This window comes from Microcaecilia unicolor, chromosome 3 (assembly GCF_901765095.1).
Source record: "Microcaecilia unicolor chromosome 3, aMicUni1.1, whole genome shotgun sequence".
NCBI lineage: Eukaryota > Metazoa > Chordata > Amphibia > Gymnophiona > Siphonopidae > Microcaecilia > Microcaecilia unicolor.
Window position 1 is genome coordinate 235,687,321 of NC_044033.1, and position 27,645 is coordinate 235,714,965.

The 27,645-nt window shown below is 50.1% G+C and overlaps 1 protein-coding gene across 1 annotated transcript in view; it reads right to left on the reverse strand.

The window, feature by feature from the left end:
- Positions 1-288: 288 nt before the first annotated feature.
- LOC115464450 (vomeronasal type-2 receptor 26-like) overlaps positions 289-27,645 on the reverse strand; it is a 57,492-nt gene continuing 30,135 nt past the window's right edge. The window contains exons 5-6 of the mRNA XM_030194830.1: positions 9,922-10,048; positions 289-1,193 (exon numbers count right to left, since the gene is read on the reverse strand). Coding sequence (XP_030050690.1) covers positions 289-1,193; positions 9,922-10,048 — 1,032 coding nt within the window. The remainder of the gene's footprint in view (positions 1,194-9,921; positions 10,049-27,645) is intronic.

Here is a 27,645-nt window from a genome sequence, read left to right on the forward strand (position 1 = left end):
GACATCCATCTTTTTACGAAAATACGGGTTTCCCCGCCCCTGGAATTGGATGTATCGTGAGGACGTCCAAATCGCAACTTGGACGTCCCTTTCGAAAATGCCCCACCACATCTTAATTTTATATACAAACTGTGTACAATATTTAATTTTATCTATAATATTACATATGTGAAATTTAGGATGGCCTCAACCAATGATGCAGTTTCTGGGTCAAAAAAAAAGACATTCAACTTCGACTTCCCAACAAAAGATAACAATATTTAAATTAATCCATCCTTTAAGCAAATATTAATAATTCTTATATTTTGATAAGCATTTTCTGCTGTTCCTTTCAGGTCTCAACAGAATCACGTAACACTTAGGGAAAAAGATACAGCCCAGAAGTCCAGCACTGGAGGCCAGAATAGCAAATATCTCCACTGCCACCGTGTATTTGCCCTTGGTACTCAGGTATGTTGGGATGAAGGAGACCCAGACACTGCAGAACACCAGCATGCTGAAGGTGATGTACTTGGCCTCATTGAAACTATCAGGCAGATTTCTTGCTAGGAAAGCTACGATGAAGCTGATAGCTGCCAAAAATCCCAGGTAACCCAAAACACAGTAAAAAGCAACTATTGATCCTTCATTACATTCAGTTAGTATTGTTCCAATTTCTGAATTCTTATTAAGATATGGGAACGGGGGAGCAGTGAACAACCAGACAACACACAGAACAGTTTGTATAAGGGAGCAGAAAAGAACTATAGAAAGTGAGACCTTGGAACCCATCAATTTCCGGAGCTTGCTTCCAGGCTTCATGGCATGAAAGGCTATGATCACAGTGATGGTTTTGGCCAATACTGAGGATAGAGCAATGGAGAAACTGATCCCAAAGGCAGTCTGTCGGAGAATACAGGTCACTTTGTCAGGATGGCCGATGAAAACCAAGGAGCAGAGGAAGCAGAGCATGAGTGAGATGAGGAGAATGTAACTGAGTTCTCGGTTGTTTGCTTTCACTATGGGGGTGGCTTTGTAATGAATAAAAATCCCCAAGATGACAGTATTAATGAGAATTAAGAAAATGCAGATGAAAGTCAAAGTTATCCCCAAAGGTTCTTCATAGGTCAGGAAGGTTATCACTTTCAGGATGCAGGCATCTTTCTTCTGATTGGGCCATTGGTCCTCTGGGCATTTCATACAAGCATCCATATCTAAGAATAAAAAATATTGTCCCAATATCTCATAAATAGCATCAGTTATAGGACAGTACTTTTTCCTTATAATAAGACTTGTTTCAAATTGACAGACAGTATCAAACACTAAACAGTAATGAACAATGAGTGTACTGGAAGTGAATCATGTATTATCTTTTAGAAGAGCAAAAGAGGAGCAGACCCACATAGAAAATTGAAATAATATTTATTTTATGCAGATACATAAAAACAGCATACAATTTTCCTCTAACCGCCCAACATGGCCACATTTCACCCTAACAAGAGCTGCAACAGGGGGTTAACATAAAACTGTAAAATCTAATATAATAAAACGCACCCTCAACGTTCTGAAGCCACGTTCTGTGAAGCCGGAAACTTGAAGCCGGAAGCCTCAGTTCTGTGAAGCCGGAAACTTGAAGCCTTGAAGCCTTGAAGCCTGAAGCCTTGAAGCCATCTGACGTCACTCCCAGGCTGAGGCTGAAGGGTTCAGCCTGCCGTCTCTGCCCCGCCCTCGCGACAAAACAAACAAATCCGGAAGCGAAACGTCAGGGAAGGAGGCGGCGCTCCCGACGTCTAGCCTTCCCTTCGCTGTGTTCCGCCTTCAAAACAAGGCGGAACACAGCGAAGGGAAAGCTAGACGTCGGGAGCGCCGCCTCCTTCCCTGACGCTTCGCTGCACGAACCGCCACGGAGGTAAAGTTAAAAAGAATAAAAAAAAAAAAAAAAGGATGCATGGATGCGAAGGGGGGGGGCATGGATGCGAGGCAAGGATGCGAAGGGGGGGGGGCATGGATGCGAAGGGGGGGGGAGAAGAGGGCGGGCCAGGCTGGGATATGGGAGAGAGCGTAGCATGGATGCGAGGGGGGGGGGGAACATGGAAGGGCGAGAGGGGACTTGCTGGAAAAGGATGAATGGAGGCGGCAGGGGACAGAGGAGCATGGATGGGCATGGATTGGGAGGGCAGGACTCAGGGAGAGAGGGAAATTGCTGGATAGGGAAAAATGGAGGGGCCAGGTGACAGATGAGCATGGATGGGCATGGATTGCAAGGGCAGGACTCAGGGAGAGGGGAATTGCTGGATAGGGATGAATGGAGGGGACAGATGGGCATGGATGGATATGGATTGCAGAGCAGGCCTCAGGCAGAGAGGGAAATGCTGGATAGGGAAAAATGGAGGGGCCAGGTGACAGAGGAGCATGGATGGGCATGGATTGGAAGGGCAGGACTCAGGGAGAGGGGAATTGCTGGATAGGGATGAATGGAGGGGACAGATGGGCATGGATGGAAATGGATTGCAGAGCAGGCCTCAGGCAGAGAGGGGAAATGCTGGATAGGGAAAAATGGAGGGGCCAGGTGACAGATGAGCATGGATGGGCATGGATTGGAAGGGCAGGAGAGGGGAATTGCTGGATAGGGATGAATGGAGGGGACAGATGGGCATGGATGGATATGGATTGCAGAGCAGGCCTCAGGCAGAGAGGGGAAATGCAGGATAGGGATGAATGGAGGGGGCAGGTGACAGACAAACATGGATGGCCATGGATTGGGAGGGCAGGGCTCAGGGACAGAGGGGAATTGCTGGAAAAGGATGAATGGAGGGGGCAGGGGACAGATGGCCATGGATTGGGAGGGCACGGCTCACACTCTCTCTCTCATATACAATGTCTTTCTGACTCTCACTCTCACACACTCTGTCTCACACTGTATCACATTCACTCTCTATGTGCCACACAGTCACTCACACACTCGCTTGGTCTCATACACTCACTCAAACAGAGAATCTGTGTCTCACACACACTCTCTCTCTCGCCCACACACACACACTCTCACTCACACTGTGTCTCACATACACACTTGCACACACTCTCATTCTCACACACACACTCTCTCACAAACACACTCACACCCAGACTCACGCTCTCTCTCACACAATCACACTTTCACTCTGACTCTCAAACAGTCACTCTCACATACACTCTCCCAAACATACACACTCCGAGGAAAACCTTGCTAGCGCCCGTTTCATTTGTGTCAGAAACGGGCCTTTTTTACTAGTAAATACATAAAATGCCATCAATATGATTAAGCAAAAAGAACTATAACTTAATACACCCTCCCTCAAATTTCTATAAAGGGCACTTTCAGTTGTGTTCGCTAATTTGGTTAATTGATTAACAAGCCAATCAGTGCTGATAATTGCTAGTTAACAACCAATTAGGCGCAGGTTTTTAGGCATGGTTTTAGGTGGTCTAAATGTGTGCACCTAAATTTTAGTTGTAAGAATGGCATAGGAGCATATTCCATAAACTACGCCTAACTGTAGGCATAGTTTATAGAATCACACCAATCGCATGGTTTTTCATTGCCGATACTTAAAGCACCATTTATAGAGTTTGGCCCCCTAACTGCCAGATTCTATATTTCATGCCTTAATTTCCGTGTGGAAATTGATGCGTATTCTATAACAATGTACATAACTTAATTGGTTAACTAGCTAATCAGCGCTGTCATTGGATGTTAAGAAGCAATTATCAGCACTAATTGGCATAAATTTGAATTTCCGTGCACTACTGTCCATGCGTATTCTGTAATGTTGTGCACTTAAATTCTAAGTCACATGGTTGAAAATTGGGTGTGGAATAGGCAGGACATGGACATTTTCCACTTGGGATTTACACAAGGTTTTAGTTACTGTAACTGACCGTGACTAAGTTTAGTCGCGAAGACTCTTGGTCAGTGTATTCTATATACCGCATGGAAATTTAAACCTATTCTTGATATGTAGGCATACATTAGAGAATACGCCTAGGTGTATTTTTTTTCTGCATGGAATTTTCAGTCACCTTATGTAGAATCTAGCTCTTAGAGTGTATTAAGTTGTAGTTTTCTTGTTAAATCATATTATTTGATGGACTTTTATGTTTTCATTGTACAGTTTTATGTTAAGCCCCTGATGTAGTCCTTGATAGGGTGAAACATGGTCATGTTGGTTGGTTAGAAGAAAATTATGTGCTGTTTTTATATATCTGCATTGAACAAATATTATTTCATTTTTCTTCATGGTTCTGCTCCTCTTTTGCTGTTCTATATATTGTGAACCACTTGTCTGTGTGCTTTTTGGGATTACTTGTTCGTAGTACCTGAAATGGATGCTTTTAAAGGATTCCATACGTTTTATCCAATACGGATGTGATTAGTTTTGCTGGCAGTATCCAGCTCATATTTTTGGATTAGACATAAGGTATTCCACTAGGCCATGTGAAGACCCATTTTACATAGAATACTGAGATTGCAATTTAGACATCCAGATCAGGATGGCTCAATTCTAGTGATGTTTTGGAAAACTGAGAAGTTCTGAGAGAAGAGGACATTTCTCTGGTAAGTGAACGCTATTTTACTTTGTGCTTTGGGAACTTAAAGATTTGGGTTTAAAGGAGAAATTCATAGGCGGTCGGTGGCCCAACTGTTTGGGGAGGCTAAAGGGGGCGGGGTTAGGGGTGGGGCCAGGGGTGGAGCTTCAATCATAATTGTCTGATACCACACAGAAAAAAAATAAAAATAAAAGTCACAATTAGTACCTTTTATTAAATTTAGATATAAGCTATGTATCATATGTCAAAGAATAAAGTGGTTGCTCAAAGCATATACTAACCTCAATCGCTCAACTGCAAAACACTATGCACAACTTTGTGCAAAAACACACTCAGAACCTTACTGTACCATAAATATTACACTGGGCAGAACCTAATACACCAATATACCACCCATATGGAAAATGCAGACCATCAACAATATGAAACAAGGGATCATAATATCATGATACGTGTAGAGCCACAAAACACCCTAATTCATGTTTAATGTGGGATAAAATGCCATAAATAAGTAAATAAATATAAACTTTTAATGTTGAGCACCTAATTCTCAAAGTGGACTTATTCCAAACACTATAATGAAAATAAAATGATATTTTCTACCTTTGTTGTCTGGTGACTTTGTTTTTCTGATCATGCTGGCCCAGTATCCGATTCTGCTGCTATCTGTCCTCTTAACTCCATTTCCAGGGCTTCCTTTCCATTTATTTCTTTACTTTCCGCCTTTCTTCTTGATTTCTTGCCCTACATCCATAAGTAAAAGCTGGGTCCTCCACAGACTTGACAGTCCAGTGTATCCAGCTTCTGCCTATTTTCTTCCTCCATGTGCAGTTTTTCTCTCTTCCTTTTCCCTCATCTCATCTCCTTCCTCACTCTCCCCTCCATCCACCCATTTCCAGCAACCTTCCTTATGTACAATGTAAAATATACAGATAGCAGATTTTAATTCCCAAAGCTGACAAATTTCAATCAATAAATGGAAAATAAAATTATTTTTCTACCTTTATGCCTGGTAATGCTATTTTTCTAAGCATAGTAGTCTCATTCTCTCTCTGTATCCCTTAGATCACTGTCCAGGGCCTCCTGTTCATTTGCCATGTTATATTTTCTCAATTTCTTCCACTCAGACATTGATTTTTTTCATGCTCATCTTCCCCCAATACATTTTTTGTCTCTGAAACTTTATCCCTCTTTCTCATCCTCTAGTCTTCCAGCTCCCTCTTTTTAGCTCTGCATCTCTTTCCCCACCCATTTCTAACATCTCCCCTCTCTCCTTTCCATTGATGCCAAGCATCTCTCCTTTCTTCCCTTCCTTCTTGCCCAGCATCTCTTCCTGGTTTTCTCTTTCCCCTTCCTTCTTGCCCAGCATCTCTTCCTGGTATTCTCTTCCACCTTCCTTCCTAACCAGCATCTCCCTGATTTCTCTTTCCACCTTCCCTCCTCTCCAGCACCACCCCCTGATCTTTCCTCCCACCTTCACTCCTCTGTGCCCAGCATGTCACCCTAATCACCCTTTTTCTACCCTCCTCCATGCCCAGCATGAACCTCCCATTTCCTTTCTCACATTTCTCCATGCCCAGCATGTCCCACAATCTCCCCTTCCATGTTCCCCAATCTTCCTTTCCACTGTCCATGCCCAGAATGTTCCCCAATCTCTCCTCCCCCATTCCTCTGTGCACAACATGTCCCTTGAATCGATCTCGCTTCTACTCTCCTGCCAGCTCTGATCTAGCAGTGACTCTTCTCTCCCCTGCCCCCCCTCCAGCCATCCGTGGTTTCGCTCCCCCCCCCCGTCTCTTCGCTCTCACCCATCCGCGTGCTCGATCGCTATTAAAGCCTGAGGCGTTCTTCCTCCAATGCCGCGAATCGGCGATGCACATAGCCAGCCTTAATCTGCCTGCGTCGGAGCCTCTCCCTCGGACGCGTTCTGCCTCTGCGTAAGACAGGAAGTTGAATGAGAGGAGGCGGGATGCGTCCGAGGGAGAGGCTCCGACGCAGGCAGATTAAGGCTGGCTATGTGCATCGCCAATTCGCCGGCATCGGAGGAAGAACGCCTCAGGCCGGAGACGGAGTGACCACGCGGATGGATGGGGGATGGGGGCGGTGGCGGTGGCGGCGGTGCAAGACTCGCGCGGGAGGGGGAGGAGGCAGAAACCGCCGGTCACTGCAGCATTTAAGAGCAGCCAAGGGAAGTCCACGATTGGCCTGGGGAGGCTTAGCCTCCCCAAGCCTCTTATAAGGGGCACCTATGGAGAAATTGTAGGTTAGTGTTAGGCAAAATAAAAATATAAAAAGCAATTTTATCAACTAATCTCCATAGTCTTTTCCACTTAGTTTTAAAAACTTTGTACCACAGAATTAATAGAATCTAGCAGGAACTGCAGGATCTGGTTTAGTCTTCCCGGGGGAATAAAAAGAGAGAGAGAGAGGGAAAAGCAATCAGGATCTAGTTTAGTATTAAGGGGGAAATAAAAAAAGAGAGGGAGAGAGAAAAGCAAGCATCATTAACTAGTTGCCATAGAGGGGGATAATTGAATGGGGACGACCATCTCTAAGGGCGCCCATCTCTGAGGACGTCCCCGTGAAGGGGCGGGGCATCCCGTATTATCGAAACAAGATGGGCGTACATTTTTTGTTTCGATAATACGGTCGGGGAAGCCCAAATCTCAACATTTAGGTGGACCTAAGAGATTGTCGACCTAAATGTTGAGATGGTCAACCTTACAAGATGGGCGACCTCGGTTTTCGGCGATAATGGAAACCGAGTACGCCCATCTCAAAAACGACCAAATCCAAGGCATTTGGTCGTGGGGAGAGCCAGCATTCATAGTGCACTGGTCCCCCTTACATGCCAGGACACCAACCCGGCACTCAAGGGGGCAATGCAGTGGACTTCAGAAACTGCTCCCAGGTGCATAGCTCCCTTACCTTCGGTGCTGAGACCCCCAAACCCCCCCTAAAACCTACTCCCCACAACTGTACTCCACTACCATAGCCCTTAGGGATGAAGGGGGGCACCTACATGTGGGTACAGTGTGTTTCGGGTGGGTTTTGGAGGGCTCACATTTACCACCACAAGTGTAATAGGTGGGGGGGATGGGCCAGGGTCTGCCTACCTGAAGTACACTGCAGTACCTACTAAAACTGCTCCAGGGACCTGCATACTGCTGACATGGAGCTGGGTATGACATTTGAGGCTGGCATAGAGGCTGGAAAAAAATGCTTTTTTAATTTTTGGGGGGGTGGGAGGGGGTTGGTGACCACTGGGGGAGTAAGGGGAAGTCATCCCTGATTCCCTCCAGTGGTCAGTTCAGGCACCTTTTCGAGACTTGGTCATGAAAAAAAAGGACCAAGTAAAGTCGGCCAAATGCTCGTTAGGGACGCCCTTCCTTTTTCCATTATCGGCCGAGGACGCCCATCTGTTAAGCACGTCCCCGTCCCGCCTTTGATACACTGCCGACATGCCCCTGGGAACTTTGGTCGTCCCCGCGACGGAAAGCAGTTGAGGACGCCCAAAATGGGCTTTCGATTATGCTGATTTGGGCGGCCCTGTGTGAAAGGTTCCCTCTGCTTCTCTCAGGAAAACTCTGGCCTCCGGCCCAAGTTTTCTATGATATTCCACTTAGGTACAACTCCCTGTAATCCTCCAGGTGTACCATCCGACCTGAGGTACGTCAGCAGTACTATTCCAGCACAGCTCCCGAGATATCCGCCAGGGAAATTATCCCAGCGGTTTCAAGATTGCAATCCCAAAAACAAACAGACAAGGGTCTGTGCTCGGACTGCTGCTTTTTAACATATTAATAAATGACCTAGAGATGGGAGTAACTAGTGAGGTAATTAAATTTGCTGATGACACAAAGTTATTCAAAGTCGTTAAATCACGGGAGGATTGTGAAAAATTACAAGAGGACCTTACGAGACAGAGAGACTGGGCGTCTAAATGGCAGATGCCCTTTAATATGAGCAAGTGCAAAGTGATGCATGTGGGAAAGAGGAACCCGAATTATAGCTACGTCATTTAAGGTTCCACGTTAGGAGTCATGGACCAAGAATGGGATCTAGGTGTCGTCGTTAATGATATGTTGAAACCTTCTGCTCATGTGCTGCTGCGGCTAAGAAAGCAAATAGAATGTTAGGTATTATTAGGAAAGGAATGGAAAACAAAAATGAGGATGTTATAATGCCTTTGTATTGCTCCATGGTGCGACAGCACCTCGAATATTGTGTTCAATTCTGGTTGCCGCATCTCTTAAAAGATATAGTGGAATTAGAAAAGGTGCAGAGAAGGGTGACGAAAATGATAAAGGGGATGGGACGATTTCCCTATGAGGAAAGGCTGAAGCGGCTAGGGCTCTTCAGCTTGGAGAAAAGGCAGCTGAGGGGAGATATGATAGAGGTCTATAAAATAATGAGTGGAGTTGATCGGGTAGATGTGAAGCGTCTGTTTACGCTTTCCAGAAATGCCAGGACTAGGGGGCATGCGATGATGCTACAATGTAGTAAATTTAAAACGAATCGGAGAAAATTTTTCTTCACTCGTCATTTATTTATTTGTTGCATTTGTATCCCACATTTTCCCACCTCTTTGCAGGCTCAATGTGGCTTACAGTACATCATGAATAGTGGAAATAAGAAGAGAATAGACATTTGGTATTACAGAAGGATTTTGGGTTACATGATAGTGATAAAGCATAATAGTGATATAACAAGAAAACATTATAAGACAGTTCTGGATACATGTGGGGGATTTCACATGTGTTGATCTTTGTGATATGTCTTGTTGAAGAGATGGGTCTTCAGTAGTTTGCAGAAGCTGGTTAGTTCATAGATCGTTTTTAGGTTGCGCGGCAGCGCGTTCCAGAGTTGTGTGCTCATATAGGAAAAGGTTGATGCGTGCGTTAGTTTGTATTTTAGACCTTTACAGTTGGGGAAATGAAGATTAAGGAATGTGCAAGATGATTTTTTAGCATTCCTGGGTGGTAAGTCTATCAGGTCTATCATGTAATTAAACTCTGGAATTCTTGCCAGAGAATGTGGTAAAGGCGGTTAGTTTAACGGAGTTTTTAAAAGGTTTGGATGGCTTCCTAAAGGAAACGTCCATAGACCGTTATTAAATGGACTTGGGGAAAATCCACTAGTTTGTGGATAAGCAGTATAAAATGTTTTATACTTTTTTTGGAATCTTGCCAGGTATTTGTGACCTGGATTGACCACTGTTGGAAACAGGATGCAGGGTTTGATGGACCTTTGGTCTTTCCCAGTATGGCAATACTTATGTACTTGTGAATATAGGCCTGATAGTGACTAAACAGTACCCATGAGCGTGGCACATTAAAATATGAATTCACTCACCAGTTTGGTTGGAGACCTCTCCCTCTGGACAGGGGATGCAGTCATAGCAGCAGACAGGCTCTCCTTCCTTAGTTAATTTCCTGAAACCAGGAAGGCAACTCGGGCTGCATCTGGACTCTGGAGGTATCTGAGGAATGAGAAAAAATCTGAATAACTTGACATAATACTGGATTATGACTTTGCAAATGCAGTGTTACTTTTCTGTCTAAATATGAGCCAGTTTTCCCATTTAGTATTTGAGCTCTTTACCAAGCTATTTGGTAGAATATAGCGGTCAGTATGTGCTCTATTTTGATTGGAAATATAAATAACTAGTAAAGAAGGCCTGTTTCTCAGAGCAATGAAACGGGCGCTAGCTTGTTTTTTTTTTTGGGGGGGGTGACTTACATACGGAGAGCAGGAGCATGGCCATCCAAATGGATTTCTTCTGTCAGCGCTGTTTGTGTTGTCGGTGCTGCAGTGTAAGTGAACGGTTGGGGTTGCGTTGTGAGATGGTGGTTGGGGGGGGGGGGGGGTGCCGGGGGAAGGGGGGGTGTTGTTGTGCCAGGTTGGCTAGTTTGTAGGGTGTGGCGTGTGTGTGTCACAGTGAGAGAGTGTGTGTGTGTGTGTGTGAAATTTATTTTTTAGAGAGTGTGTGTATGTGTCAGATTGAGAGAGGGGCAGGGGTGGTGGATTGGTAGGGGTTGTGGGGGGGTTTGGTGTGGGATTCAGAGGTGTGCTGTATCAGTGTGACATTGACAGAGGGATGGCAGGGCTGGCAAACTGGAAGCCTGCATGAGTGTGTGCGTGTGTCACAGAGACAGATCGTGTGTATATGTGTAAGTGAGGGGGGGTAACTGGGAGTGTGTGTGTGTGTCAGAATGACAGAGGGGGGGTTGAGCTACATCAGTGTGTGTGTCTGTGAGACAGTGTGTGTGAGAGTGACGGGGGGTGGGATTGGCAAAGTTGGAGAGATTGTGTGTATGTGTGAGAATGAGGGGGGGCGGGGGTGGTGAAGTGGTAGGGGTTGAGAGGTGTGCTGTATCAGTGTGACATTGACAGAGGGATGGCGGGGCTGGCAAACTGGAAGCCTGCATGAGTGTGTGTGTCTGTGTCACAGAGACAGCCCTAATGGGCAGAGCCTGCATGAGGGGGGGGGGGTAACTGGGAGTGTGGGAGCGAGTGTGTATGTGTGCGTCAGAATGACAGAGAGGGGGGTTGCAAAGTCGTAGAGGGGGTGTTCCTTGCCTCTGTGGGGGGGGGGGAGGTTAGCAGACAGAGCTAATGTGTGTCAGCTTGTGTGTGTGTGTGTTTGTGCGTGTGCGCGCGCGAGTGAAAGTTTGAGTCTCTTTGCCTCACCGCTATGCAAGAGCTTTCCTGTCTCCCTTGCCCTCCCCCGATGTCCTGGAACCCTCCTTCTTCCGTGCCGGGTCCTCCTAAACGGACATGTCAGCATGTAAGGTTTCCGTGTTAAAGCGTTGCATCGTTCTGCCGCGCTTTAAGACAGAGGCAAGAGATGCTGACATGTCAGTGAATGCTGTCCGTCATGGAAGGATGAGTGAGTGGCGGCGATGATGGTTGCCGGACACGGGGGTAGGGCAATTGATTCACGGAGAGTTGCGGGTTGTTGGATGTCGTTTGTGAAGGTGCCTGTAGAGTTTTGCGGGTCTGGGTGGGTGGAGGTTGTTTGTGAGGGGGGTGGGATTGTTTGGTGGGTCCGGGTGGGTGGAGGTTGTTTGTGAGGGGGGGACGGGATTGTTTGGTGGGTCTGGGTGGGTGGAGATTGTTTGTGAGGGGGGCGGTATCGTTTATTGAGTCTGGATGGGTGGTTTGTTTGTGAGGAGGGGTGGGAGTATGGTGTCCATCACGGAGGGAGGAGTGAGCGGCGGCAAGGATAGTTTATGGTCACGGGGGTAGGGAATGTATTTTGTCCTTCACGGAGGCTTTGCGGGTTTTTGCAGGGTTTTTTGAGGGAGGCTGGAGTGTTTTGTGGGTGGAGGTTGTTTGTGAGGGGGGCGGGATCGTTTGGTGAGTCCGGGGGTGGAGTTTGTTGTGCAGTCAACGTTGGTGATCACGGCGTGTACTGACGCATGGGCACGTTGGTCACTCATCATTTATGTAGGAGATTGCTGCTGACACTCCATTTCATGCAGTGTCAGTGCTCCGCCATCGTCGTCATCACATAGTGACGCGAGGGCGGGGCACACACTGATGGGGAAAGCGACTATCTCGACGCCTCAACTTCCGGTGGGCAAAGCTGATCTCGACGCTTCAACTTTCGGTGGTGGCTTCATTTAGAATGTTGGGGTTGTGAATTATATAGATAGATATGAAATAAGTTTGACCTGGAATCAGTCGTTCAGGCTGATTGGGAAATTATCCCTCTCCTCGTAAGACTTGCACAATGAGAAAAGGACTTTTAGTTGATGTCTTTGTTGGCTTCTTTTCTACCTCTAACACTGAACATTTACCTAATGGATCTGCTCACCATTGTTTGCTTACTCTTTAATCATTTAACTATCACCTTTATCCAGAGTGAGTTTCATTCATGTACAATAGGTGTTTGTTGTTTAAACTTGTTACCTTGTGAAATGGATACGTTATGGCCATTTAAGGCTTCATATAACCCAAATTTATCTTAATATCTGAAGGATGCAGCAAGGTTGTTTCAGGAACAGGGTCTAATGTTACACAAATAGCAACACCATTCAGCTACTGTCTAGATAACAAATCCATTGATATGAAATTACACTGCAGAAATAGCAAGTCTAACTTTATGTTATTAACTTATCTATATAAAGTTAGGCCGTCATATTCAGCAAGCTAAATTATATAGTGATATGACTACAATACACCATTTTTGCATAAACTTCACTGGCTACCAGTCCAACACAAGGCCAAATTTAAAACTCTGATCTTCAGGACCCTTAAAAGAAATGGCCCTGAGCACTTGCAGAACAGGATCTTCCTCTACACTCTTCCAAGTTCCTCCCAAGGAGTATCCCTAACCACACCCTCTCCAAAGGGGATCACATGATGTGACACCTGCAAGTAAGCCTTCTCCACTCTGGAATGTATTTCCTGAAAGGCTTTGCTTCAAGGAGCAGGTAAAAAGTTGGTGTTTCAACCAGGCCTTTAATGGAAGAAGCAACTAACTTGCTAGTCATTCACTCCAACCCTTGCAATGATAATATTCAAGAACTTTCTGACCTCGTCTCTTTCTATAAATTGGTATCTTATTTTCTTACTCCTGTTACTCTATCTTATCTATCTATATGTTTCATCTTTGCTGACACCCTGTACTGTCTATTAAAATGATTTATTGCATATTTTGTTGATGTGGAGGGGCATAATCGAAAGATCGTCCAAGTACGAATTAGGACGTTCTTAAGAAACCGTCCAAAATTAGACATGTAAAATCGAAAAATAGTATGGGCGTTTTTCGATAATCGATTATCCCTGTAGCAAAACAATCAAATGAGGAGCGCATAAGCGTGACTAAATTGGGCGCCCTAACACGGTCGATTATTGCAGGTGCAAACGACCAAATCAGAAAATGTGTAAAAGAATGTACATAGGTGTACCGCAAGTACAGTACATGTTGTTCTGGCCATCCAGGTACGGGAAAATATGAGGAACGCGTATATGCGTCAACTACAGAAAAATCATGCTGCTCCACCCATATTTTCCTCATATGTGCCCATTTGCATGTCCGGACCTGCATGCACTGTACACCTACTGAACATGCAGCTATATGCATATTGTGTATATGTGAAAAGGGCCGGGTGGGGTGCTTCATACTCATCTATATAAGGCACGTTCCGCACACATAACCAGGCATGTGCACGTCAAAGACGTCTATGCTTACGACGGCGTCCACGTGCTGATAGGGCCATATATGGGATGGTCATCCATATATGGAGCTGTGCATGAAACGACATCCCTCACGCAAGGTCGTCTATATAAGGCACTTGTTTTCCAACACGTGGAAAAATGGCGCAGCGACGTGAGCCGAACTTCGGCCAGGAGGAGAGCCTGCTGCTGGTGCGCCTGTGCCTAAGGCACCGGCACAGGCTCTTCGTCCAGCACCACCACCTGCCCCCCAGGCTCCAGGCCATGCGAGCCTGGTCCCGCATTAGGGACAGGCTTGAAAGGTAAGGTTATGGGCCACCCCCCCCCCTCCTGTACCTACACATATAACAGCTCCGTCATCAATGTTACCACCAGTAACTGGAGTGTGCATGCAAGGATAATGAGTAATATAGGAACATGCACAATCACTAATAAAATGTATGTTATTGAAAGGACGACCATTCCCACATCCCTACAAGAATGTATTTCGTTATTTCTCCGAGGACAAGCAGGCTGCTTGTTCTCACTGATGGGTGACGTCCACGGCAGCCCCTCCAATCGGAACACTTTTCTAGCAAAGTCCTTTGCTAGTCCTCGCGCGCCGATGCGCACCGCGCATGCGCGGCCGTCTTCCCGCCCGAACCGGCTCGTGCCGGCCAGTCTTCTTTTGTCCGCGCTCGGTACGGTCGTGTTTCGCCGTTCGCGCCCCAAAGTTGACCTCGCGCGTCGTTCTTCGACTCGTTCTTTTAAAAAAAAAGAAGAAGAAAAAAGGTGTCAGGAGGAGGCCTTTTGGTTTTCTCCCTTCCCGTACTTCGAGTTTTTTGCCCCAGTAAGTTTTCTTTCGTAGTCGGGGTAGGCCCTATTTCGGCCTCGGTCGAAGTTTTTCTTCCCCCTATTTTTGTGGTGCCATTTTCGCCATTTTGAGTTTTGATCTCGCCGGCGCGATTTTTCCGCCCATGACATCGAAGTCTTCCAGCGGCTTCAAGAAGTGCACCCAGTGCGCCCGGGTAATCTCGCTCACTGACAGGCACGCGTCCTGTCTTCAGTGTCTGGGGGCTGGGCACTGCCCTCAGGCCTGTAGTCTGTGTTCCCTCTTACAAAAGCGGACTCAGGTAGCGAGGTTAGCCCAGTGGAACATTTTGTTCTCGGGCTCTTCGTCGGCATCGGCATCGGGAGTATCGACTGCCTCGACGTCGTCGGCGCCCGGACCTTCATCCTCGCCCCCGATTGCATCGAGTGCATCGAGGCATCGGCCCTCTGCATCGGGGCGACATCGGAGGGCTGCGTCGGTGTCGGTGGTATCGAGACCTCCTCGTCTGCTGATGTCGTCGGACGGTGGTGCTTCGTCTGGAGTGCAGGTGAGGGCTGTCCATTCCCCTGCTGGTGGCGGTGAGCCTTCGGGTGGGTCTCCCTCTACCCTGAGGGCTCCTGCGGTACAGCCCCCCCGAGACCGACCCTCTTCGGCCTCGGCCCCGAGGAAGAGACGGCTGGATTCTACGTCCTCCTCGTCGGTGCCGGGAAGCACCAGTGATGTGCTTCGTTCCAAAAAATCGAAGAAGCATCGTCACCGGTCCCCTTCCCGTGTCGGCACCGAGAGCTCTGGGTCGCCGAGGGAGTCGGCACCCAGTAAGCATCGGCACCGAGAGGACCGCTCGCCCTCTGTTCAAGAGGTGTCGATGCGCTCCCCTTTGGACAGCCCGGAACAGCCTCCACGCCCGGAACAGGTTCTGACATTGACTCCTGCATCGGCTTCTATGTCTTTTTCTACAGCCGCTCTGCACGAGAGCCTCCGGGCCGTTCTCCCAGAGATCCTGGGAGAGCTGTTGTGCCCTTCCCCTCCGGTACCGGGGGTGCTTGCGCCACCGGTACCGTCGAGCGAAGCGCCGGCCGGCCCATTGTCCGGGGTGAGGCCTCCGACATCGGTGCCGCTTGCGGTACCGACTGCGGTAGCCTCCCAGGAAGGCTCCCCAACTACGTCGGCGGAGGGAGCTTCGCCGGTGCGGGCGAGGGAGTCTACCTCTCGACGCTCCCACCATGGCCGTGGTTCCACTGAGTCGAGCCGGGCACGGTTGCAGACACAGGTCCGTGAACTTGTGTCTGACACCGATGGTGAGGCCTCGTGGGAAGAGGAAGAAGACATCAGATATTTCTCTGACGAGGAGTCTGAGGGTCTTCCTTCCGATCCCACTCCCTCTCCTGAAAGACAGCTTTCTCCTCCTGAGAGCCTGTCTTTCGCTTCCTTTGTCCGGGAGATGTCTACGGCCATCCCCTTCCCGGTGGTTGTGGAGGACGAACCCAGGGCTGAAATGTTTGAGCTCCTGGACTATCCTTTTCCACCTAAGGAAGCGTCCACAGTACCCATGCATCATGTCCTCAAAAAGACATTGCTGGCGAACTGGACCAAGCCATTAACTAATCCCCACATTCCCAAGAAGATCGAGTCCCAGTACCGGATCCATGGGGACCCAGAGCTGATGCGCACTCAGTTGCCTCACGACTCTGGAGTTGTGGATTTGGCCCTAAAGAAGGCCAAGAGTTCTAGAGAACATGCTTCGGCGCCCCCGGGCAAGGACTCTAGAACCTTGGACTCCTTTGGGAGGAAGGCCTACCATTCTTCTATGCTCGTGGCCAAAATTCAGTCCTACCAGCTCTACACGAGCATACACATGCGGAACAATGTGCGGCAGTTGGCGGGCTTGGTGGACACGCTCCCCCCTGAGCAAGCCAAGCCATTTCAGGAGGTGGTCAGGCAGCTGAAGGCGTGCAGAAAATTCCTGGCCAGAGGGGTGTATGACACCTTTGATGTTGCGTCCAGGGCCGCTGCTCAAGGTGTGGTGATGCGCAGACTCTCATGGCTGCGTGCCTCCGACTTGGAGAATAGATTCCAGCAGCGGATTGCGGACTCGCCTTGCCGTGCGGATAATATTTTTGGAGAAAAAGTCGAGCAGGTGGTAGAGCAGCTCCACCAGCGGGACACCGCATTCGACAAGTTCTCCCGCCGGCAGCCTTCAGCCTCTACCTCTACAGGTAGAAGATTTTTCGGGGGAAGGAAGACTGTTCCCTACTCTTCTGGCAAGCGTAGGTACAATCCTCCTTCTCGACAGCCTGCGGCCCAGGCTAAGCCCCAGCGCGCTCGCTCTCGTCAGCAGCGTGCGCCTCAGCAAGGCCCCTCGGCTCCCCAGCAAAAGCAAGGGACGAGCTTTTGACTGGCTCCAGCAGAGCATAGCCGCCATCCAAGTGTCAGTGCCGGGCGACCTGCCAGTTGGAGGGAGGTTGAAAGCTTTTCACCAAAGGTGGCCTCTCATAACCTCCGATCAGTGGGTTCTTCAAATAGTCTGGCAAGGATACACCCTCAATTTGGCCTCAAAACCTCCAAATTGTCCACCGGGAGCTCAGTCTTACAGCTTCCAGCACAAGCAGGTACTTGCAGAGGAACTCTCCGCCCTTCTCAGCGCCAATGCGGTCGAGCCCGTGCCATCCGGGCAAGAAGGGCTGGGATTCTATTCCAGGTACTTCCTTGTGGAAAAGAAAACAGGGGGGATGCATCCCATCCTAGACCTAAGGGCCCTGAACAAATATCTGGTCAAAGAAAAGTTCAGGATGCTTTCCCTGGGCACCTTTCTCCCCATGATTCAGGAAAACGATTGGCTATGCTCTCTGGACTTGAAGGACGCCTACACGCACATCCCGATACTGCCAGCTCACAGACAGTATCTGCGATTTCAGCTGGGCACACGTCACTTCCAGTACTGTGTGCTACCCTTTGGGCTCGCCTCTGCGCCCAGAGTGTTCACCAAGTGCTTGGCTGTAGTAGCAGCGGCACTTCGCAGACTGGGGGTACACGTGTTCCCATATCTCGACGATTGGCTGGTGAAGAACACATCCGAGGCAGGAGCCCTGCAGTCCATGCAGATGACTATTCGCCTCCTGGAGCTACTGGGGTTTGTGATAAATTATCCAAAGTCCCACCTTCTCCCAGTGCAGAAACTCAAATTCATAGGAGCTCTGCTGGATTCTCGGACGGCTCGCGCCTATCTCCCAGAGACGAGAGCCAACAATTTGTTGTCCCTCGTCTCGCGGGTACGAGCGTCCCAGCAGATCACAGCTCGGCAGATGTTGAGATTGCTGGGCCACATGGCCTCCACAGTTCATGTGACTCCCATGGCCCGCCTTCACATGAGATCTGCTCAATGGACCCTAGCTTCCCAGTGGTTTCAGGCTGCTGGGGATCTAGAAGACGTGATCCACCTGTCCACGAGTTTTCTCGAATCCCTGTATTGGTGGACAATTTGGTCCAATTTGACTCTGGGACGTCCTTTCCAAATTCCTCAGCCACAAAAAGTGCTGACCACGGATGCGTCTCTCCTGGGATGGGGAGCTCATGTCGATGGGCTTCACACCCAAGGAAGCTGGTCCCTCCAGGAACGCGATCTGCAGATCAATCTTCTGGAGTTACGAGCGATCTGGAACGCTCTGAAGGCTTTCAGAGATCGGCTGTCCCATCAAATTATCCAAATTCAGACAGACAATCAGGTTGCCATGTATTACGTCAACAAGCAGGGGGCACCGGATCTCGCCCCCTGTGTCAGGAAGCCGTCAGCATGTGGCTCTGGACTCGCCGTCACGGCATGTTGCTCCAAGCCACATATCTGGCAGGCGTAAACAACAGTCTGGCCGACAGGTTGAGCAGGATTATGCAACCTCACGAGTGGTCGCTCAATTCCCGTGTAGTGCGACAGATCTTCCAGGTGTGGGGCACCCCCTTGGTAGATCTCTTCGCATCTCGAGCCAACCACAAAGTCCCTCAGTTCTGTTCCAGGCTTCAGGCCCACGGCAGACTGGCATCGGATGCCTTCCTCCTGGACTGGGGGGAAGGTCTGCTGTATGCTTATCCTCCCATACCTCTGGTGGGGAAGACTTTGTTGAAACTCAAGCAAGACCGAGGCACCATGATTCTGATTGCTCCTTTTTGGCCGCATCAGATCTTGTTCCCTCTTCTTCTGGAGTTGTCCTCCGAAGAACCGTGGAGATTGGAGTGTTTTCCGACCCTCATCACACAGGACGAAGGGGCGCTTCTGCATCCCAACCTCCGGTCTCTGGCTCTCACGGCCTGGATGTTGAGAGCGTAGACTTTGCCTCTTTGGGTCTGTCAGAGGGTGTCTCCCGCATCTTGCTTGCTTCCAGGAAAGATTCCACTAAGAGGAGTTACTTCTTTCTGTGGAGGAGGTTTGCCATCTGGTGTGACAGCAAGGCCCTAGATCCTCGCTCTTGTCCTACACAGACCCTGCTTGAATACCTTCTGCACTTGTCTGAGTCTGGTCTCAAGACCAACTCTGTAAGGGTTCACCTTAGTGCAATCAGTGCATACCATTACCGTGTGGAAGGTAAGCCGATCTCAGGACAGCCTTTAGTTGTTTGCTTCATGAGAGGTTTGCTTTTGTCAAAGCCCCCTGTCAAGCCTCCTACAGTGTCATGGGATCTCAATGTCGTTCTCACCCAGCTGATGAAACCTCCTTTTGAGCCACTGAATTCCTGCCATCTGAAGTACTTGACCTGGAAGGTCATTTTCTTGGTGGCAGTTACTTCAGCTCGTAGAGTCAGTGAGCTTCAGGCCCTGGTAGCCCAGGCCCCTTACACCAAATTTCATCATAACAGAGTAGTCCTCCGCACTCACCCTAAGTTCTTGCCAAAGGTTGTGTCGGAGTTCCATCTGAACCAGTCAATTGTCTTGCCAACATTCTTTCCCCGTCCTCATTCCTGCCCTGCTGAACGTCAGCTGCACACATTGGACTGCAAGAGAGCATTGGCCTTCTATCTGGAGCGGACACAGCTCAACAGACAGTCCACCCAATTGTTTGTTTCTTTTGATCCCAACAGGAGGGGAGTGGCTGTGGGAAAACGCACCATATCCAATTGGCTAGCAGATTGCATTTCCTTCACTTACGCCCAGGCTGGGCTGGCTCTTGAGGGTCATGTCACGGCTCATAATGTTAGAGCCATGGCAGCGTCGGTAGCCCACTTGAAGTCAGCCACTATTGAAGAGATCTGCAAAGCTGCGACGTGGTCATCTGTCCACAAATTCACATCTCATTACTGCCTGCAGCAGGATACCCGATGTGACAGTCGGTTCGGGCAGTCAGTGCTTCAGAATCTGTTCGGGGTTTAGAATCCAACTCCACCCCCCTAGGCCCATGTTTGTTCTGTTCCAGGCTGCACTCTCAGTTAGTTGGTAAATTTTTTAGGTCAATCTCAGTTCTGTCCTCGCCGTTGCGAGGCCCAATTGACCATGGTTGTTGTTTTGAGTGAGCCTGGGGGCTAGGGATACCCCATCAGTGAGAACAAGCAGCCTGCTTGCCCTCGGAGAAAGCGAATGCTACGTACCTGTAGAGGGTATTCTCCGAGGACAGCAGGCTGATTGTTCTCACAAACCCGCCCGCCTCCCCTTTGGAGTTGTGTCTTCCCTTCTCTTTGTCTTGCTACATATGAGACTGGCCGGCACGAGACGGTTCGGGCGGGAAGACGGCCGCGCATGCGCGGTGCGCATCGGCGCGTGAGGACTAGCAAAGGACTTTGCTAGAAAAGTGTTCCGATTGGAGGGGCTGCCGTGGACGTCACCCATCAGTGAGAACAATCAGCCTGCTGTCCTCGGAGAATACCCTCTACAGGTATGTAGCATTCGCTTTATGTATTTCTTGCCTGTGAAGGCCACATTTCCAACCCCTCTTTGCAGCCTCTATGTGGCTTACAACACATCCGAATAGTGGAAACATGATACCAATTAAACGTATACCGTACTTTATAACATGGTAATGATAACACATAGAAAGTAGTTTTACAAGCATACATTATAATGCATACAAACGGTACTTTCTGGCCTCATGGCCACCTCTATGGCATCATTTGCATAGGAACCAACTCGGTGGCTGCTGTGGGTGCTTGAGCACCCCCAATATAAAATAAATGCCTTGTATGTATGGAGGGAGGGGTAATCTCCACTGGGGGTTGCACCCCCCCCCAAAATGGTAAAAAGGTGGCTCCTATGATTCAGTACCAATGGAGGTGCCCCCCCCCCCCCCATCACTGTTGACCCTCTCTCTCTGCTATTTGAATAACAAATCAATGTGTGCAGAGGACAAAAAGGACCATCCCCCCCTGACCCCTGCTCTACAAACTTATATCTTACAGACGCTTCGGAGTGCACCGGGACCTTGAGTCCCTGAGGAGGCGGTTCCGCCGTGTGCGGCGTGAGAGGCTCGAGCTCATCCGGGCGGTGCGACGGCACCTCAGGGCTCGGCGTAAATATTCAAAAACAGGACACCTTTACAGATTTGTAAATACACGTCTTGAATAATGCGAATGTGCTGTACAATATCAATTCCCATGTGGCTAATAGCCAACTAGTAAGTAATAACATATCTGTCCCAGATCAAGAATGCAGGTTGCAGGGGTCCTCCCATGAGTGTGGCTGCAACTTCCGACCATCCCCCTGAGATGAATGAGATGATATGCCTCACTTTACTATTCCCCTTTCTGGGGTGGCTGATTAGTGTGTCCTGGTAGACCTGCCTGAGGCCCTACTTTTAGTGGATGTCATGGCCTAACTCACATAAACGTTTTGTGCTCAACACCGTTCCCACTGCCCCCCCCCCCCCCCACCAATAAAACCAACAACAACTGCCCATCAACCCCTTGTCGCATCTCACAATGCAAACATGCTGGTCAGCAATGAATGTGGTATGGCAACATGTCCTGTGTGGTGTGTGTCAGAGGAGGTTCCAGGGTTCTTTGTCATGTCATCTGATGCAACTCATTCCCCATGGGCATAGGCCACGCCTTACCACACCGTGGCCCATCCCCCATCTCAGGCCACCCAGCTACTGCACTATGCAAGCCATGTTGTATGTGCTGATCTCAATCACACTCCTTTTACATACACAGGGCTCCACCAGCAGCAAGCCGAGCGCGCTGATGAGGAGGAGGGCCACCACCTGCAGGAGGAGGAGGAGCAGGAGCAGGATCCAGGCCAGGAAAGCCACCTGGAGGAGGAGGAGGAGGAGGAGCAGGAGCAGGATCCAGGCCAGGAAAGCCACCTAGAGGAGGAGGAGGAGGAGGAGGCGGCGGCCCCAGCACAGGAGGCGGAGGAGGAGGAGTCGTCGGGCTCGGAGGAGGGGGTCCTCGTAATAGATGAGGACTATATGGAGGCCCCCTCCCCACCTGTACCACCAGCAGAGCCCTCTCCCTCCCCTCGGCCATCCCCATCCCCTGCGGGAGCTCCATCACCTACCCCACCGCCTTCCCCTGGGTCTGCTCCGTCCCCTGGGCCAGCTCCAGCCCGTGGCCCACCTCCAGCAGCCCTAGGCGCAGGTGCCATGATGCGCCTCCTGCAGCAGCTGGTAGATGGCCAGCACCAGCTGCTGCAGGAGGTCCGAGCCCTACGGCAGGGCAATGAGCAGCTCCAGGGCCCACTAAGGGTACTGCTGGGGCTGCTCATTGCCCTGCTACAGAGGGCCTTACTCAGAGGGCGTGCCCGCCCTTGACTTAAATTGGGGGGGATTGTTGGGGGTGTGGGGGGGGGAGGGAATTGTTGGGGTTCTGTGTGGAGGGGGGGAATTGTTGGGGTTGTGGGGAGTTGTGGGGGGGAGGAGGGCATTGTTCGGGGTTGTTTTGTAGGGGTGGGGGTGGGGGGGAAATAAATGTTTTTGTTACACTTTAACTATCAGGGTGTCTGTGTGTTTGTCTCCCTTGTGCATTACATATAAGCAAATGGTGCTGTTGAGTTGAGAGGAAGCAGGCAGCAATATGCATAGCATGAAATGTGCAGTGTGAATGAGAAAGTTGATGTATGTGTGAGAAAGTTGGCCATACAGAAGGCCACCTGTTCATTCCAACCTGCATGGCCATATGTGCAGGGGAGGTGGGCCGGGGAGGTTGGATGGATATTAGTGTTCATGAACACAAATGGCCAGCCAGCCTCTTTCCCTCCGTCCCCTCCACCATACTGACCCACAACACAGAGTGCCATCAATAAGAGATTAATTGTGTAGCACGTGTGATCTCCCAAGTAGACACGTCCACATAACCCCAGGTAGCACATACACAGTGTTTGCTGTCTGATGGCCAGACATCCTTACCCACAAGCCACATTGGTGGGGGGGGGGAGGGGGGGCCCAAGAAGGACCTACAAACAGCTGGCTCATATTTTCACATTCAATACATCAGCTATGGTATATAGTGCTGAGGTGAAAAGGGGAAACAATGGGAAACCCATTAGATGGATGGTTACTTCATCACAGTTGCAATGTAATACTTGTGTTACAGAAGGGCACAAATAAAAATGGTGCTCATTATTTGCAGCTGTGATCACACTTTCTCCAGTAGTAGATCAAGGTGTGTTACATTCAGGTATTCCGGGTCTGTCTCAAAGTTTGTCCCTGAGCCAACTGACAGTGAAGTGACTTGCCTTAGGTGGGAATTGAACTGGCAACCTTGTGATTATAAGGCTGGTGCTCTAACCACTAGGCCACAGCAGCCACCAGGCTGTAGCCACCTGCAGGTACTTTGGGTTGTGACCTGTACACAGAACCCTCTCCCTCACCACCACGTCTTAAGGCCTCAGTGGCAGTACCTGTAGCCACCTTGAGCATATTTTCCAGGCTACCAATTATGAAAAATGTTCTTGTTCCCTACCTATGGAGGAATTTAGGAAGGTGTTCCATAATGTGCTAAACACATCCATTGCATATATCATTCCCCCTCCCCCTCCTATGGACCTTCAGAATGGGTGGCCACTTCATAAATGGGGACTGGGGTTCACCACATAAACAAGGAAGATGGAACCTACCGGGAACCAATACAGCAGCTCCAACAGCTGGCCCACACCACTGAGGACCGCCAACCCCACAGTACAGTGCACAGGAACCTGGTGAAAAGAGAGCTAGCTAAGAGTTGACTCCAGACTACATACAGTGAATGCACACTCCTTGACTATGAGCACAAAGAGAAGAGGTGGCAGACAAATGAGAGCTTACCATGAACGTCTGTTTCAAGACTGTGTAGTGCGCCTTTTATCATCTGGCTGCACATGTCCCTCATTGAAATGTCCCTTACCGAGGGGTGCTTGATTTGGGGCGAGTGTAGGAATTTCGTCGCCCCCACAGACTGCCTGTTACAAGCAGGCAGAGAGAATGGGAGAAAGTAAGGGAGCCTCACGGGATGTGGAAGAGTGGAAACGGAAGGCGTGGTGGCTGAGGGCCAGCAATAATCCCACCCCCCCACCCCCAAATACACAGGTGTACCCAAACATACATTGCCAAACACAAACCTTATTATAAGTGAGGGTAAAACCCTATAAACGATTCTTAAGAACAACCGGCAAGGTCCCAGTGCAGGAAATGGCGGGTTAGATGGCAATGGAGAAAGGGAAGGCAGGTGGGGACGCCCATAATTATCTACCCATAATCGAAATCATGTGCTCCAAATCACTATCTGAGCTGGGCACGCTTAGGAATTATGTGTATAATTGAAAAAAACCCGCCCATATCAGACACGCCTATTCCCCTGTGTCAATGGGCGTTTGGCGACTATATAAATGCCCACTCCGTATTTTCGAAAACCCCATTGGTACAATGCCGCCGCATCAGCCCCCAACCTGGAAGGGTAATTTTACCGACGGTGAAGTGGAGCTCCTGGTGCAGGAGATACAACAACGGCACCGGAATCTGTTTGCTCCCACAAGGCAGAGGCTGGCTGCAACCACGAAGCAGCGGGAATGGGAGGCAGTACGGGACAGCCTGAATGCTGTGTACCATTCTGGGAGAGACGTGGAGGATTGCAAGAGAAAGTGGCGGAAGCTGAGGAGGGATGTCAGGAGGAAGGCGGGAGCAATCCCCCAGGATATGACACAGCCAACCTCACCCCCATGGAGCTGATGGTGCACTCCCTCCTACCCCAGGAGGGCATCCACGGGATTGGCTCCCTCGACACCTCGGCCCAGGCTGAGGACTCAGGTAGGTGTTTCATTATGCAGTTGGGGTATCTGTTGTGCTGCAGTACACTTGTGTTATAGAAGTTGGGGCCAGGGGGAGGGAGGTGAGGAGTGGGGGGCAGGAGGAGGGAGGTGGGGGGGGGGGGAGTGTCTCTGGCTGTCTTTATGTACAATAACAGGCCACCTTTATGATGGTGTTGTGACCTGCTAACCCCTACTCACTAGCTCTGTACCCTTACTCCCTATCCCTACCATTGTCATTGGGTTTCCTCTTACTTGTCCTGTGTACGCATCTTAATTTAATTGTAAGCTCTATTTGAGTAGTGGTAGTGTTCATGTGTGTTATAGGAGCAGACTCGGTGGGTGTTTCAGCACCCCCAATATTGAGGAAAGATCATGTAGCTGTGCAGGGAGGAGTTTTGTGCACTGGGCTTAGCACCCCCAATAATACTTTCCAGTTGGCTCCTATGGGTGTGTGTAGGTTACTACTGTGGCACAACTTTGGAGGCCTTCCTTCCCTACTACTCCCTCCTATTTTCCCATAACCAAACTGTGCCTATTTCCTTCTGTCACCTCTGTGCTCTAGTGAGTGTGGGCCACATGCATTCAACTGAAGGAGCCTGTAATGGGGGTCATAAAGCAGTTCTGTGCAGTTTAGCAAGTCAGTAGTAACACAACACATGCTGAAATGTTCTTCAATTTAACAATTATACAACAAACAGCTTGTCCACAATGTTGTGAGCGGTGTCCTTCTCTTGGCTGATCGTCCACCACCTCTACCCAGCTGCCTGTGGGGCTCTCTCTTTCGCACCGGTGTCAATTCCATTCCTCCTCACCATCTCTTTGCTGGGTCATCAGGTTGGGGGACATGCCAATGTATATGAATGCTGAAAGACAAAAGTGTGTTATTTGCACCAACACAGTTCCTCACTCTTGTGCTATACAGGTGATGACTCAGAGGAGGCTGGCCCTAGTGGCCTGCAAGGCCAACGCCCTACACCAGCAGTCCAGCCTCTGCCTCCACCCCCTGCAGCACCAGCAGTCCAGCCTCTGCCTCCACCACCTGCAGCACCAGCCGTCCAGCCTCTGCCTCCACCACCTGCAGCACCAGCTGTCCAGCCTCTGCCTCCACCACCTGCACCAGTCCAGCCTCTGCCTCCACCACCTGCAGCAGCAGAACCTGCAGTACAGGCTCATCCTCCACCAGCACCACCAGCAGAGGCCGCACCTCCAGCACTGGATGACTTTGGTGAGGAGGAGGAGGATGCATATAGGGGGCCAGCTCCTCGCCAGAGGCCATCCAGCCAAAGGAGGCAACTCCTGCGGCTGGCCACAGAGTTGCTATGCCACAACGTGCGCTTGGAGGAGTACCGGCAGCAGAAACTAGACCTGCAGCGGCAAGCACTGGAGGCACAGCAGCAAGCCCAACAGGAACTCCTCCAGGCGCAACGCGAAGGCCACCAGGAGGTGCTCCACGCACAACACCTAGCCCACCAGGTGCTCCAGCAACTCAAACGGCTGGAGCAGAGCATTGAACGCCTGCGCCCTCAGGTCACAGCACCTACTCCAGCCGTGCTGCTGGAGCAGGGCCTGCCATCAACTTCCTCCTCCACTGACCACCAACCACCAGCTAAGAGGTGGGCGTTGCGATCATCCACCTCCGCACCCACTCCTGCAGCACCCACCAAACCTGCTCCCATTCTGGGTCCTGTGGCCAGCCTACAGCCAAAAAGGTGGCCGGATTTCCACAGTGCAGCCGAAGCCGCAGGCTGCTGTGGGGTTACGGAGGAGGACACTGGGAGCAGCACCTCTGAAGAGTGTGAACAGACTTCCCGTGCAGCACCAGCTGCAAAGGAAGGCCGTGGGAGGGGTAGGAGGGGATGGGGGAAGGGAAGGGGAAAGTGATGGCACATGCTGTAGGGTGAGGGTTGGTGGGAGGGGTGGGTGGTGGGGGTGGGAGGGGGATGGTGAGGGTGGGAGGGGGGTGGTGGTGGTCGGCGTGAACACAGGAACACGTGCAATTAATATAAATAAATAAATGTACACTTACTTTCACCTAAAACTTGTTTCAATGAGTCTTTGTCTTGCTCTTATGCCAAGCTGGTAAGCGTTGAGCTCTGCTCTGTGGGCTGAGGGTGGAGGGGGCTCCTCTTCCTGCTCATCTGGGGGCTCTTCTGGTGGTGGCTGTGGCTCCTCTGGGAGGGCCTGTCCTCTGCGCTGGGCCAAATTGTGCAACATGCAGCACCCCACAAAGATCTTGGCCACCTTTTCTGGACTGTAGAGCAGCTCTCTTCCAGACCGGTCCAGACAGCGGAACCGGTTTTTCAACAAACCAAAGGTCCGCTCAATGATCCCCCGGGTGCTGCGATGTCTCCTGTTGTAGGTTTCTTCTGCCCCTGGTTGTGGGTGGATCAGGGGGGTCATGAGCCATGTCCTCTGCGGGTAGCCTCGGTCACCTTTGGAGAAAAGCAGAATGAGATAGATGAGTGTGTATTGCTTGGAGCAGGTACGGGGGGGGGGGGGGGGGGGATTTGGATAGTGGGTTGTGGAGTAAGGTGGAAGAAGCCAGAGCGGAGGGTTGCCCAGTGGAGGAGGTATAGTATGGGTACATGCATGTTGCACTTACCTAGTAGCCATCCACCAATGAACTCCCCTCGCTCGAACCTGCGGAAGATGCCCGAGTGCTGTAGGATGTAGGCATCGTGGGTGGACCCGGGGTACCTGGCACACACGTCTAATATCTCCCCCTGGGCATCACATACAACTTGCATGTTCATAGAATGAAATGCCTTCCTATTTCTGTAGGTGGCTTCGTGTGGCCGGGGGGGGGGGGGGGGGGGGGGGGGGTCTGAGGGCTACGTGTGTGCAGTCTATCACACCGATGACCAAGGGGAATCTAGCAAGAGCAT